Source organism: Theobroma cacao, chromosome 9 (genome assembly GCF_053813885.1).
Source record: "Theobroma cacao isolate CCN51 chromosome 9, ASM5381388v1, whole genome shotgun sequence".
Lineage (NCBI taxonomy): Eukaryota > Viridiplantae > Streptophyta > Magnoliopsida > Malvales > Malvaceae > Theobroma > Theobroma cacao.
In genome coordinates, this window is record NC_142647.1 from 15018415 (window position 1) to 15034612 (window position 16198).

The following is a 16198-nucleotide window of genomic DNA, read 5'->3' on the forward strand; positions in this document are numbered from 1 at the left end:
ATACCTTATTATGCCTCACTTGACTTCCAAATCGCCTTTTATCTCACAAATTCTCTTATGATAAAATTATTATTATTTTATTATTATTTTCTCACTTGCGAAACATTTTATCCTAAACTACTCCTTTCGTCTTTTATCACTTCTGAACATTTTAATTAACCTCAATATGCATTCGATCAATTTTATTTATCACCATATCAAAGTATGGGGTATTTCAGAACTGGCCAAAGTGGTAAACATTAAAGTTGTATCCCTACCTCTTAGCTTTCTAATGGTCTAAAAATCATATCATTTGGACTTCTGTAGTAGGAGATATGCTTGAAAACCTGAAACATAAGCAAACAGAGCACCAGTCCATTATGCACCTTTCTTCACCAATTGAAATTATTTTTGATCCTACTCCTACAAAAACATAAAAATAAATATAAATAACATAAAACTAACATTATTAACTTAAAATAAACATTTAAACATAAATTAAACTAAACTAATAAAAAAAATAAAAACACCTAAATCCAATCCTATATCTAATCTAACTTAGACTAATTAATTATTTAATCTTTCATTAAATATATGTATTTAAAGCACTCATCAATAGACATACTTTTGAGAAAATTATGAGGAATCATTGAGTTGTTGCACTTTATCTCTAGTAGTAGTAGCAGTAGTAGTAGTAACTATATTTATTTTAGTTTTCATTAACTGAATTTGATTTTCGTAAGTTAAGTTATTTTCTATGTTTTGCTCGAGGACTAGCAAAATATTAAGTTTGGGGGTGTGATAACTCTATGATATAGAGTTATTTCGGCTTAATTTTGATAGTAATTTGGTTTAGTTTTTGTTGTAATGCATAGAAATTAGTAGGTTTTATTTAATTATTTTAAATTAGTTATTTTAGGTAAGTCAATTTAATCATGGTTAATTTTATGCTTAATTTGGTATTAATGTAGTTAAGATAGGTTGTTATTGATTTAATTATGCTTTTGTAAGTGTTCGAAAGAAGAATTTTAGTAAAAGAATGAGAGCAATTTTAAGGTGCAGACTTTCAATGCACATGTTTCGATATTTTGGCCATAACTTTCTCTACAGAGCTTCAAATGAAGCGATTCTTGGACCGTTGAAAAGATAAGAGAAAAATCTACAATTTTTATGAACTTCACCCATTTCGACTTTTAGTATGGTCAAAAATCTTATTGAAGTTGACACTGTAGTATCCTGTATTTTGATACAGTGGCTAATAAAGTTTACGGATACCAATTTAGGTTGATTACTGAGTTAAAGGGTAATTTAAAAGTGAACTCGTGAAATCTCGACCTCTATAAACACGCAACTAGAAGTAGACGTGATAATACGGACTAAGGGTAATTTCGTAATTTCTCTTGGTGAGCTCCTACGAGTGGGTTTTTTATGCTATTAAGGTCTAAATAGGCCTAAGGAATGAATAAATGATGTGTAATGATGAAAACACAAAGAAAACTAGAAGTGACAATAATTTTCACAATAGGGAAAAAATGGTCATTTTGCACCCCGGGTCAAAATTTTTAAGTTTTCGCAGACCCGAGCATGTTTAGACTATTATGGACCTTGTCTTGGTATAAAAAGAGTAAAATGATTACACCAAAGATTGAAGGAGAACAAGTTAATGTGCTAAAGGCAATTTCGTAATTTCAAGTGGAATGGATAAGCTTGAGCTATAAATATCTTTTCTTCCAGTAGCTTTTTCATTCTCCAACAGCTTCTTCTTCTTCTTCTTCTTCCATCTCATGTTGCTTCCATCCTCCATGGAAGCTTACTTTGCAACTTCCATAACTTTCTCTCTCTAGCTCCAAATTTCATGCTTTTGCCCACTCTTTCATATAGTTTTTCATGCTCTTCCACTTTTACACCTTAAAACCCTCAAAAAGTCTTTGTTCAGTACTTTCTTTCACTAGTTGAAAGTTTTAGAGAGAGAAAGAGAGACTTGCCATAGTAGCTTGGAAGCTTTTGAAAAGGAATTCAACTAAAAAAAAAAACCACCAAGGTGAGAAATGAGTTAGAATTTGATTTTAAGCCGTTAGAGATGGCTAGAAATTAGATTTATGGGCTGTTATATTTTTGATAGTTACATTATGGGTGATAGGTTCCAACAAGGCCTCACATGTCCGTTTGAAGCAATAATCGAAGTTAGAGTCAATTAAAGATTCAACAAATATCGGTGAGTGAACTTGCATTAAAAAGGTTTTGGGATGTGTATACAAGTATGTTTGATTGAATCCCTAAACTGTTTTATTTGTTTTATCTTTAAAACTAGTGCCTTGGGAACAAGCCTTTGATAAATTGTTTCTATATGTGACATGTGACTGTTATGGACTGTTGTACTACTACATTATGTTGATATATATATATATATATATGAATAACGTTGTGTAATGATATTGACCCGGCTATACGCTAGTAAGAGTGCACATAAGTCGTTGCTGACCCGGCTATGTGCAGGTGGGAGTGCGCATAAGCCGTTGCTGACCCTGTTATGTGTGAGTAAGAGTGCGCATAAGCCGTTGCATATGAGCTGATGATGATGGAAGGGTGTGCATGATGATTGATATATATATATATATATATATACATATATGGTATATGGTTGTAATGCATGTGAAATTTTGGCATGTTTAACTTTGGAAACTTTTGAGCATTTCATGTTGAAATTGGCATGATGAATCTTGAGAATGTCTCATTTTCTTGCAAATTGAGTTCATTGCAACACCAAATGGATTTTTAGTGCAAAAGAGGTCCTTTTTACACTTAGGTGCCCTGCTTCTAGCTGCACTAAGAAACATTCTATTTTGGCAGCCAGAAACTGGCTGCAACGAAAATAAATCTCGCTGCAGCGAGAAACTCTCAGGTTTTGATACAGTTCCTTCATTTTGATAAAGATTTTGACCTCTTTCCCGTCCGGTTTTGAAAAAGTGGTTAACATCAAAGTTGTAGTCCTGCATCTTATCTTTCTAACGGTCCAAAAATCAAGTCAATTGGACTTCTGTAACGGGAGATATGATAGAAAAACTAAAACACATACAAACTAACACTATTTCTCGCTGCAGCGAGAAGTTTTCTGTTTTGGCCGCCCGAATCTCGCTACAGCGAGAATGAACTTCGTTGCATAAGAAACTTACTACCATGCTTGCTACCTTGATTGATTTTGACCTACTTTTCACCCATTTAACTTCATGGATTGATCATGGGTTTGTGAAACACTATGAGGGTATTAATCAAAGTTTGAAATGAGGGTTTTTAGTAAGAAACTAAATCAATTGCATTGTTTTTGAAACAAGTGCATCATGATTTCCAAGTTCTTTCTATTGATTACTTGTTCCCTTCTTATGTTCACTCACTCACTGAGTTTTATACTCACGTTTTTAAACTTCATGTTTTTAGATTCGAAGGCAGTTGGGACCTAGATTGAGTCGCACACATATGCTCGCCTTCTTGGTAGGTACTATGGTATCTCAGTAGCTGTATCTTCACCCAGAGTCACTCTGCTAATGGTCAAGAGTCTTATGCTTCTGTACATATATAAGTAATGAAGACCACTAAGATTCATGTAAAAAAAATCAAATATGTATATTTGATTACTGATGCCACTGTAAGGTGGCAAATGAGTGATACTATGTTAGCATAATACAAATGTGAATATCGGATTGCCATAAAACGTTATTGAAATATTTAAAATTGAGAATTTAAATATGTGACTTTAGAAATGACGATTGAGAATGATGATTGTGATTGCATAAAAAGGCTTGCTTGGGCTTAGTGGGCTATTCCCATTGGGCCCATGCACCGGTCATAGCTTGGAATTTGGGCTGTGACATTGACGCACTGTAACAGTCCTAGAGCAATTATAATTTTTGTTAATTAATTGGGCAAGCCTACGACTTACATAGTCTGATAAGGAAATCCCAGCTAAAATTGACTTCTTTCTTTACCCAACTTGGCCTAACTTCAAAGCCTATAAAAATAACCTTTCGGAGGACTTAAAGGAGAATGAAAAAATGCCAGATTAACAACGGATAGTTAAGCCACAAAGTCATTAAAGCTAAGAAGAATTTGAAGGATTCAAAGAGATTTGGAGATAAAGAACACAATTCTTGAGTTTTTCTATATTTTCGTTTATTCTCTTATTATCTTGGTTATGCTTTTAATGTTTAGATTTTATTCGATGATAATGTGTGACTTGATGGGGAACTAAGTTTTTAATCTAAGATTATGATTGAACTCAATATGTAGTTTGATTTATTTATCTCTCTTTTGCTTATGTTTGATAGATTTAAGTTGTTTATTTTATTTTGTTCTCAATGCTTATAATTGCTTGATCACCAATGAGATTGAATTGGAAACTTAAGTTAAACCTTGACAAAGGTGATTTAGGTAGACTTTTAATAGAATAGTGTATAATCGAATGCACTTAGTTGATTAGGTGATTTGATTTGCATATAAGGTAGACATACACCTATAAGCCATACGTAGCTAAGATTAGAGCGCAAACTTAATGAATCTTTCTTCAATTTAATTTGCATAGACATATAGTAAATTAATTGGGAGAGATATTTTTATAAGAAACTCGACAAAGACTTATAAATAATTTAGGACTCTAGGTTAGCAACTTAATCCATTAAACTAAGTTAAGAGCGAGAGATAATATTCAGATGAAGTACTAAAGGATATTATAATCTTAGGTCTGTTAATCACTAGAAGTAAAATTTGTTAATATATTAGTTTTAGTTATTAGTTTATTAGTTTAAATTTTCCTTTTTAATTTTAATTGTTTAGATAAAATTAAGGTGTGTTAATTTTAGTAATTAACAGTAAAGATTAATTCAATTCTTTGTGGGATCGACACTCTACTTATCTCAATATTATCTTTGTGATACGTACACTTGCGTGAGTAGAACATTGAACAACAAGTAAAATAATAGATATAATTTTGACTAATGAGAGTTAGTCATAAGAGTTTATTTAGTCCAAAATAAAAATTAAGAAGCTTAATTGAATGCAATAGACTAATAAAATTTTATTTGAAATTTTAAATAATTAAATTTTTTTAAAAAATATTATACTTTAATAAATAATATTAAGTCAAACTCCATAAGTTAAATTTATGGAGATCCATCATTGATTCTAATATATCTATTATATATGTAATGACCAAAGTCTAATCACTAGTCCAACAGCTTTTCAAACTTAAATCACGTGGTCTTCAGAAGCTCAAGCTCTAGTTACTAGTAGTGATGGACTTAGATTGTTATATAAATTTTAACAATCACATTCACATCTGATGTGGGGTATCACAATCTCACCCATTCAAATCCTTGATGTCCTTATCAATACCATATATCACATCACAATCAAGGCTTATTCCACAAGAACAAGATTTCACCAAAGCAATGTGGAAGCCCACATCGGACTAGCGCAGGCTTTGATACCATTTATAACGATCCAAGTCCAAGCATTGACCCAACAACTTTTCGGGTCTCAACCACGTGGTCTTTAAAAGTTCAAGTTGCTAGTAGTAATGGATTTGGATTGTTATATATGTTTTAACAATCACATTCACATCAGATGTGGGATGTGGGGTATCACAATCCTACCCCTTCAAATCCTTGATGTCCTCATCAAGGCCACAAATCATCCACAGGAAATCATTCACAAGACCAATTCATAGGACCAAAATCTCACCAGACCAATGTGGAAGCTCACATTGGACTGGCACAAGTTTTGATACCATTTGTAACGTCCTAAGTCTAATCACTGGTCCAACAACTTTTCGAGCTTAAACCACGTAAGTCTCAAAAGCTCAAGCTCAAGTTGCAAATAGTGATGGACTTGGATTGTTATATAGATCTAAACAATCACATTCACATCTGATGTGAGATGTGGGAATGCCAATAGAAAAGTTAGTAGAGTTATATGTGGAGAAATTGTGAGATTACGTGGGGTGTTAGTGTCCATCTAATCTGATCGAGATTCTCAATTTGTGAAAAAATTTTGAAAGAGTCTACATAAAGCTTTAAGTACCAAACTTAATTTTAATACTGTCTTTCATCCCTAAATAAATGGTCAGTCCAAGAAAACTAATTAAATTCTTGAGGACATGTTGAGAGCTTGTGTCATGGATTTTGGAGGTTCTTGGGATTGACACTTGTCATGGGCGAAATTTGCTTATAATAATAGCTATCAATCTAGTATCCAAATGGCTCCATTTGAAGCTTTGTATGGTAAGAAGTGCAGGTCTCCTCTTTTTTGGGATGATGTGGGTGAAAGACAATTACTGGGGCTAGATCTTATTCAGTAGACAATTGAGAAAGTTCAATTAATCAGAGAACATCTTCGTACAACTCAAAGTAAACATAAAAGTTATGCAAACAATAGAATAAAGAAGTTAGAATTTGAGGTTGGAGATCATGTATTCCTGCAAGTTTCCTTTATTAGAGGAGTAATGCGATTAGAGATTCAAGAAAAACTTAGTCCTTTTTATGTTCATTTGAGATTTTGGATAGGGTTGGTGATGTGGCTTATAAATTGGTGCTTCCATTTGCTCTATCGAGAATGCATAACGTGTTTCATGTTTCCTTAATAAGGAAATATATTCCAAATCCTAATCATGTGGTTAAGTTAGCTCTTTAAAACTTAAAGAAGATTTGTCTTATGATGAGCATCCTATATGTATTGTGGATAGGAAAGATCAAGTTCTAAGAAGGTGGACCATTCCTTATGTTAAAGTGTAGTGGAGTAATCACACAGAATGAGAACTGACTTGGGATTTGGAAGAAAATATCAAAGAGAAGTATCCTTACCTTTATGAAGACTAAGGTTAGCATTTAAGGGACTAAACTCTTTTTAAAGAGGGGATGATGTAATATCCCTCACAAAAAAAAAATCATTTTATTTGATAATTGTAGATATGGTCATGGGGTTATTAATGAAAAGAAAAAAAAAGAAAAGACTTTTAGAAAATAAAGTAGATATATTTTAGTTGGTGTCAGATTACGTTATCATGTTTAAAAAGAGAATCAGTTAGTTTTACCTTATTATATTTTAAAAAGAAAATTAGTCAGTTTTATCTTAGCACATTTAAAAGAAAAACAGTTAGTTAATCTTATCATATTTTTTTAAAAAAACTATTTGGTTTTATCTCAACACGTTTAAAAGAAAATCAATCAGTTGAAAAAATTCAGTCGAAATTAATTTAGTCTTATATCATTAGGCTTAAGAGAAAGACAGTCAAAAAAAGGAGGAGAAAAAGAAAGAGAAAAAAGAAAAGTATTTAAGGAATTTTTGATTAATGAATGATCAGGTTGTATGCTCTTAGTTTTGGCACAAAAATCTTAAATTATTTTGTATTTTTTTAACTTTTATTCAAATCTGGTACTATTCTGGTGACTTTCCAGTGACATGATAGGTACCAATGGAAAGGTCTCGAAAAGATCTTTCTAATGATTTTTGTAGCGTTTCGTTTAACTTTATGAATAGGAAGATATAAATTTTTGAAGTTGATGAAAAATATGATTTTAACAGTTTTAATGGCCCAACTTTGGGTCATCAGCCAATAACATTTTGGGTCATTACAAATAGTATCAGAGTCTGCGCAAGTTCGATGTGCGCTTTCACATTGCTCTGTTGAGATTTTGCTCTTGTGAATGATTTGTGGCATTAATGAGGATATAAAAAATTTGAATGGGTGGGATTGTGATGCCTTATATCTGATGTGAATGTGATTATTAAGATATATATAACAGTCCAAGTCTATTACAACTAGTAATTTGAACTTAAATTTTTTAAGGTCATGTGATTTAGGCTTGAAAAATTAATGGATTAGTACCTAGATTTAGATCGTTACAATATATATATATATATATATTGAAAAATGTTGAAAAATGAGTATGAAATTTTAAAAAACAAACAAAAAAAAGAAGAAAATGTTTTATTTTGAGAATGAAATGGAGATACGAAATTGTTGAACTTGGAAAAGTAGGCATCAGATAGATGAAGTGGACGGAGCATATCCTGGAGATATGTATATCTTATTCGTGAAACTTGGATACAGCCATTACAATTTGACCACGTGGCAATCCCCACATCATGAAACAAGATGAAGAAAAATCTTAGGAACACTGGCCTACACTATATATACAGTTCAAACTGACAAAAACAGATGATTTCCCAGAATCTAGAACCCAAGTTTTCTTGTAAGGAAGGAAATATGTCCATTACACCATCTCAACAAAGTTTCCTAACCAACGCTTTTACATTTACTCACAAACCCAAAACCAATCGTCTCAGCTCTGCTACTTTCATCTCATGCAGATACCAGTCAGATGACCACAAAGATTCTGCCTGGTAGCTAATTTTCATGCCATTTCACTTCTCTTTGCTTCTTGCAATGCAACTATGTTCCATGACGGAGGATTGTGTTTTGGTGCTGAATTTTCTACAGGAGAAATGAGAAGCAGTTGGCAAAGCTAGCAATAGTGACACTGGCAGCTGGAGTGTTGACTCTGGGCTCAGTTGGTGATGCATCAGCTGCCAAGACGGGTGGTAGAGTTGGTGGTCAAGCGTTTCGTTCATCAGCTCCTCGCTCAGCCCCAAGAGCCAACAGCAATTCGAGGTAATTCATCGGTTAAGTTTTGTTGGTGTTAATTTTGTTTAGGCCGCTGGTTTTAGCATCTCCTTTGGATATTAATTAGATAGATTCAGTTGTTTGACAAATAGGAATTTTTTTTTTGACGTTATTGATCAATATTGAGCACATAATGTTACTTGGGTACTTGGATTTCTTAATTTTTAATGTGTTGTTGTTTGAATTTTGAAAGAATTAAGCTCTGAATATATGCGCAGTGTAGGTGGGTACTATAGAAAAGCAGTTGAAAAAGCCTCATTTGTGCTTTTAATATACACATTATACTAATTTCAAAGAGATAGAGGGCTGATGCGAAGCTTTTAGCTGCAAGTTCAGCTAAATGGTAGCCTTGTTTGTTCTTTATAAGGAGAGATTTGCATAAGCAGGAATCAGTCACTAGCTAGAGAGTGGCTTTCTATTTAAGTACGGAAAACTTTATCTTTTAGTCACAATTGGTATTTCTAATAGTCAATAGTTCTCTAGGACTTATTGAACTATATGAAATGCTAGGAGTACTGTCACTACCTTCTGATGCTGATCAGGAAGGAAAAATTCTACAAGTCTAGATGGGAGCACTCTTGAATTTACTGTATAATTTTTGCTTTCTTTTAAGTTGGCATTGCTATGTACTGGGTCAGATTGAAATGATGCTCAATATTGAAAAAAAGTTGAGGAGAATCTTAAGTAATATGCTGAGCCACTTCAAATTCAGTAATTGATGGAATGGCATTTGTCGTCCTCATTGCAAGCTTTTATTATTTGATCATAAGTCTAATTCATTCTGTGACACCTTGATTTGACCAAAATTAACTGGTTTCTTGAAAAAAGTCAGGACCCAGAACATATTCTTCATTCTAGATTGAAAAACAGGATGAGCAATGAGATAGGTTGCTCCAACTTTGCCATTATATAAACGTGGTGGCTAGAGAAAGTATGTGTAGGTCAGCAAGCAGGATTTTCACCCATATAAGCTCAGCTGCAGTGAAGGCTATAGCTCTACACCTAGCCTCAGTAGATGACTTAGCACGACGACATCCCAAGATTAGCATTCCTCCCAAATACACTATGTTGGCTTTTGTTGATTTACAAATTGCAATCATCTAAACGGTTCACCCAGTTATAATTAGACTCAGAGAAAGCTGTGGGAGTAAGAGCAGACTGCTTCTTGAATGATAGATAGGAATGAGTTAATGACCTTGAGTTATCACTGGATTCATCTGTAAATGTGATGAACATGCATAAACTGAGATGCGAAATCAGGCATCATTCTAGACAAGTATTGAAGGATAAAACCCCATAGCAACAAAGCGTGCCTTGTAACTTTTATTATAACCATCAAGTGTTCTCCTAATGCAAAAAACACACTCACTTTTGACAAATTTTGAGCTTTAGATGGTGGAACAAGCTGGAAGTTCAAGTGTTCACAAAGCCATTAAATTCAGTGCAGTGATGGCAGCCTTCTGTTGCGGATCTTTCATAGCTTGAAGCATATTGTAGGTTCAAGAGAAACAGGAATAGGATGCATCACAGTAGTGTAAATTCTTTGGTCTGAAAGTATTACTTTGTGAGAAAGTGGCCATTAGATGAGTCCAAGGAGGCTGAGAGAGATTGGATGCAGAATTGAGAGAGGGTTGGGATTGGAATTTGAAACAGGTTCAGCTGAGGAAAACAGTAGTCATTGAGTCATCAGGTTGAAGTGGGTGACTTGCTAAAGAATTCTAACCTGAGGATGTCACTACTGCAGACCTTAATGGAATAGAGAAATGGCTGTTGCACTTGAAGATTGATTGTCAGATGAGAAATTTGTGAGAGGAACTGAAGCAATTATAGGAGGAGCAGATGCTGCAACAAAAGTATAAGTTCTAATCTGTTGAGAGGCACAATAAGCATTAATTCTAGGCTGTGATAAATAAAGAGAAGAAGACCACTGCATGTCATGAAATGAATATTTCTAGGCAGTTGGATCAAAACACTTATATGCACTCTATGAATGGACCATTCAAGAAAAACACATGGATGTGATTTTGGTTGAAGTTTATGACGATTGTAAATTAAGCCAAGGATAGCACAAACACTGCAACACATTGAGCTAACAATAATTAGGTGTAATGAGACCTCAAAAGGTGTTTTCTTATTCAAAGCTGAAGATGGTTGAATGCAGTTTGAAATGAATAGACCAGAAAGATAATGGCTGTGATGCTTAATGTAAGAGAGTCAATTCACTTTCAACAATGTGTGTGTGCCATCTTTCAGCAATGCTGTTATGTTGTGGTGTGTGGAAGCATTTGAAAATGTGAAAGACCGTGATCTATAAAAATTTGACTAATTTTCCATTCCCCTCCATTATCAGAATATGTACTAGAGAGTTCACAGATAGCCAGAGAGGCAGAAGTTCTAAAAAAATTTCTTGTGCTACTGGCAGTTATTAGTGCAAAATTTTCACCATCATTGTTGGATGAATGACTGCCCTTGGTTGGCAAATTACTGCTGGACTCCAAGTCAAATTAACTTTAGGAATGAGAGAAACATCAGTGCCTTCTTCATGCTTGAGAGAAGTTCCATCAATGAGTTTGCCATGGAGTTCTATAGCTTTGGTCGCAGTAATAATTTCCTTGAAGTCTGGCCCAATACCTTTGTGAATATACAGCTCAATAATCATTGTCTACAGGATTTTAAAGGAGTACAACCTCATCAGCTATGAACTTCATTGTTTGTAGATATTTATTTCATTGATTTTTCAAGTACAAATAATTATAGATACAATAATTATAGATAAAACAAGATCAGGTCTGGTACCACACAAGATTGAATCTGTATGTTTGAAATAAAATCAAAGCTTTAGAATTGAAATAGTTTGAATCATTTAAATATTCTGACTTGCTTGACTGCGCTAGCTTCTTCTCTCCTGCCATTTGGTCAATTACATTAAATCAGACTCTTGTAATGTTGTAAACTATTTTGGATGGCTAGCAAAAGAAGTAGATTAAATTCATTGCTGAACCTAAGGCCATAGTTTCTGATTGAAAGTCATGGTGATATGAAACTATTGTTATATTAATGACCTTCATAATTTGTGCTTAAAATTAAGAACCATTAAACCATTTTGTCAGAGAACAGATGAGGGGTTGGAAATATTCAGAATAGTTTGAATGTTTTGTTACTTTGATCCCATAAGCATTTTGATATTTAGGCCATTGACAAGAAAACAAAGTTCTACATTTTACAGATTCAAAAAATATATATATATATCAGCAGGTAGAGTTTGGTGTTTTGTCATGGAAGAACCCTTACTTGAACCAAGTAGAAAGGAGCTAGTAGACGTGCCTAAGAAATTAGATTGTCAAGAATCAAAATGCTCTAAATGAAATGTGAACTGATTATTTTTATTTTGTCTTTAGCTTCTTCATCAAATTTTGGTCTTTGACTTCGTTCATATTTTCAGTGGACAAATCTGTTTTGCTAATGCTTAAGCTAATGTTTGTCCAGGACCAATATTTATATCAATCCACCAGTTGCCCCACCTCTAGTCGGTGGGTATGGCTATGGTTTTGGTGTGCCATTCTATGGTGGCTGGGGTTGGTCACCATTTTCCTTCTTTGCTCCAGGTCCCAGTGTTGCAATTGGTGTTGGAGGTGGATTTGAAACTATTGTCTTCTTTTTGTTTCTTGGTGCTGTTGCAGCTGTTGTGAGGAGATTCCTTGGATCAAGAGATGATGAGGATGAGTATTAGTCAATCGATGGAAACGAGTATTTTGAGACTTGGGTGAAGTAATAAATAGAGATGCTCGACTCACATATCGGTAGCAACTATTGTATTTTGCTGTGAGAATATAATGTATATTTTGATGAATTTTTATGGATGATGCAGCCTGCTACCACTTTGGAATTTTCAAAATGGAAGGAAAAAGAGAACTGTTAGTATTTAAACATGTTGCGTTTGACACATTCAAGACACTAAATTTTCGTATCTTAAATGTGTGACACGATTATAACATAAAACACTATAAGAATAAACTTAAAACTCTAACTTTAAATCTTCTTGTATCTTGTCTAAAATTGTCAAGTCTAGTTTATGTGGTCAAATATTAAGAAAATTAAAAGTGGATTAAGAAAATTAAAAGTGGATTAAGAATGAGTTTTGAAACTTGAAGTTTTAGATCGTGGATATCGATTTATATTGTTTTTATGCATGGATTTCATAGAACAATGTTTTACTCGAGGTTTTTAAAAGGTTTAATTTTGTAAAAAAATTTATCAAAAATTGAGAAATTAGGGAGAATGTAAGAAACAGACCCTAATGGGTTGAGTTTTGACCAATCAAGTAAGGGTCGACTTTGCTGGAGGTTGAAGAAGAGTTGTATAAGCGGCGAAACAAGGCCCAATGCATGGGGGAAGCACGTGTGACCTACTCGTGTTGAGTGTTTCGACTGTTTAGATAGTTCTCTTTTACTCGTCATTTACTACCCATTTGTACTATTTTTCTAATTTTTAAAATATGTTTTAATTAGTTATTTCGACTATTTTGGTGAGGTATTTTTAGAATGTATGTGACAAAAAAAATAATATGTATTGTTTTAAGTTTAATGGTAGTATGCACCTTCTTAGATATTTGTGTATTTTATATACACTCGAAATAAAGTTATATTAATAATTAAATCTTATAAAGTGAGTTTTTCAATCCAACAAATATATTTTGGTGAATGGAAATATAATGATTGAATATCTCAAAAGGTTATGTTATATATGTCTATGATTTTGAGACATGATGCCTATGATCATTAAGTTTTTCTTTTTTTTTTAAAGATATGTTATTGCTAGTTGCCATAGTCAAAATAAACTATGAAATTTTATGAGTACAAGATGAAAATATAGTATAAAAACTAAAACCCCAAAACATATGGATCTAATTCGGAGATATTGGGTCCAAACTAAACCCATGGACCAAACTTCTCGCTACGCCCACCTAACTAGACAAGGAAAATTTCATGCATGTACTCAATAAAAACTCTTAACTCATCAACTATCCAAACATATTCGATCCTCAATTAAATTCTTCTTAGCTTATCTCAATAGCAGGCTTTCAAGTCAACTCAAAACACTGCTCCACCTCCATTGCATATGTGCCCAAATCCCTTTAAACTACTCTTAGTTGCTATCCAAGAAACAAACCACTATCCGCATCTTGCATACCAATTAATTGGTGTCCACACACCACCTTGTTCGAATAAATCAAGAAAAATATTCGATCATCCCACCAACTCTATCCACATATCAACCTAATCTCTACAAAACCCCCACCTGAGTCAATATTTATTTAAATATAGTAGGCAACTTCCTACTCCAATACAAACTCAACAATTTAAAATTGATTTGGATTTGTCTATAAAACTCAGCACAAAAATATGGCTCATACTTTAACTCAACCCAACAATATAAAACTGTATTTTTTAATTTAAATGAACTGCTCAACCTACCGTCCAACTTTTCAGACTCCTTCACGTACACTCATGTTTCAAATCGAATTCCATCCTCATTTAAAATTCCTAAACCATTTCAAACTCTTATCACTTACTTACTATCTCCACCTTATTCATATCTCTTTAAGTAAACGTTTGAAAAAGTACGTCTCTTCTTTGAATATCAGCTTTTGCCAATAGATCAGCTTCTTTATTAGCTTCCCATCTTCACACACTAAAATCAGACCTATTTAAAGATCCGGATCACCTCTCTCTTCCCTTTTCATTGCAACCACCATTTGAATAAAATCTTCTCTAGAATTCTCAAATGCCAAACTAACCACATTACCAATATCCCATGTTATTTCAACCTCCATTAGATTAATGTCAGAAGTAAGATATTGATTCGAGTCTTGTACAAATTCCTCAATAACTTCCTTCGCCCATTTATTGCTTGATAATTCTATTTTATAAAATTATTTGTCTTATTTTGTTCTTAAAAGCTAGCTAAGTTCTTGACTTTAGATTAAGATTTAGTTATTTTTCTAATTAGTTTACTTCATTATGTTATTTTATTTTATGCTATTTTTATGTTTATTTACTTTATTTTAATTATAATTTATTAGTTTTATACTTTTGTAAGATTTTAAGGAATAAGGCATCAAATTGGTGAAGAAAGGTGATTAAAGGACCAAGACTTTGATCAAATATGTTGTGGTATTTCGAGTATAACTTCCATTCTAGATTTCTAAATGACATGATTTTTAGACCATTGGAAAGTTATAAGACAGAGCTACAACTTTTCATGAAGATCACTTTGCCCAGTTCTACCTTGAAGATAGAGTTGGAAGTTGACAGAGTGTATTAGTCAGTAAGAGAAGACATAAAGCTAGGCTAATGCCGCAGCATCGAAGGGATGTGCTACAGCGTAAAGAGGAAAAATATGAAGAATGAGTGTGGAAAAGAAAAGTTTGTGGGCTGATTAAGGTTTTATGGGTTCTACAATTATTCTAAGCTTATATTAAAAGTCAAGCAGGTTAAATTAGGAAGATTAGATTAAGTTAGTAGTATTTAAAGAGAGTTTGAGGAGAAGTTAGCCATAGAAGTCTACCCTAAAAGAGATTCAAGAGCTTAGAAATTAAGGTTGAAGATTGAAGATTAAGGCTGCCAATATTCATTTCTTCCTTTTCTTTAGCTTTTATTATTTGTATAACTCTTGATGACTAAATTTCATATGTTTTTATTTATTATTGAAATTATGTGTATCTATTTTCTTTCCTTTAGGATTGCAATTGAACTCACATGTAGTTTAAATTTTTAATCTCTTTCTTGCTTACTTTCAATGGAATTGAATTATTTATTCCAATTGATTCTTAATGCTTTTAATTGCTTGATCACCAATTAAATTGATTTGGAAACCTCAACATAACTTAAGAAAGAAAGTTTAGAATAGGCTAAAATTAGAATAACTTATGATCATATTTTTTTGTTTGGATGAATAAATTGATTTGTGTATAAGAGAGATATACCTATACGTTATATGCAGCCAGTATTAGAGCTTAAACTTAATGAGTTTGTTTTAATTTCAATACACATAGATATATAACGTTTTAATTAAAGTAAATATTTTTATAAAAGTTTCTAGAGAGCCTTATAAATAATTGAAGACTTTAGGTTAGCAATTTAACCCATTAGAATAAATTAAGAGAGAGAGAGGTGTAAGATTTAGATGAAGTGTGAGAGATATTGTAATCTTAAGTGTTTTTTTGGTTGATTTTTATCCAATTTTATTATTGCTTTGATTTTTTTAGTTTAAATTATTGTTAATTAGATTTAGTTAATTTATAATTTATTTAGTTACTTAATTTTGTTTGTTTGGATAATACTAAATTGTGATAATTTTAGTACTTAGTAAAATTTTAGATCAATTCTCTATAGGATCGACACTGTACTTGCCATTATATTATTTGTTCAATACGTATACTTGCATGGTTAGAAAAATAAAACAACATTGCTTCGCAAACCCTACCTCCTTTACTATTCGATAATTTGTCTTTGTTGCAACCTTTCTTACCTCTAGGTCTTTTGA

General features: G+C 32.8%; 1 protein-coding gene across 1 annotated transcript; it reads left to right on the top strand.

The window, feature by feature from the left end:
• The first annotated feature begins 8173 nt into the window (after positions 1–8173).
• LOC18589321 (uncharacterized) lies at positions 8174–12580 on the top strand. Its single transcript, XM_007014227.3, has 3 exons — positions 8174–8373; positions 8471–8641; positions 12140–12580. Exons 1-3 carry the CDS (start codon positions 8189–8191, stop codon positions 12381–12383), a joined length of 600 nt encoding a protein of 199 aa, XP_007014289.3. The 5' UTR covers positions 8174–8188; the 3' UTR covers positions 12384–12580.
• The last annotated feature ends 3618 nt before the right edge of the window (positions 12581–16198 follow it).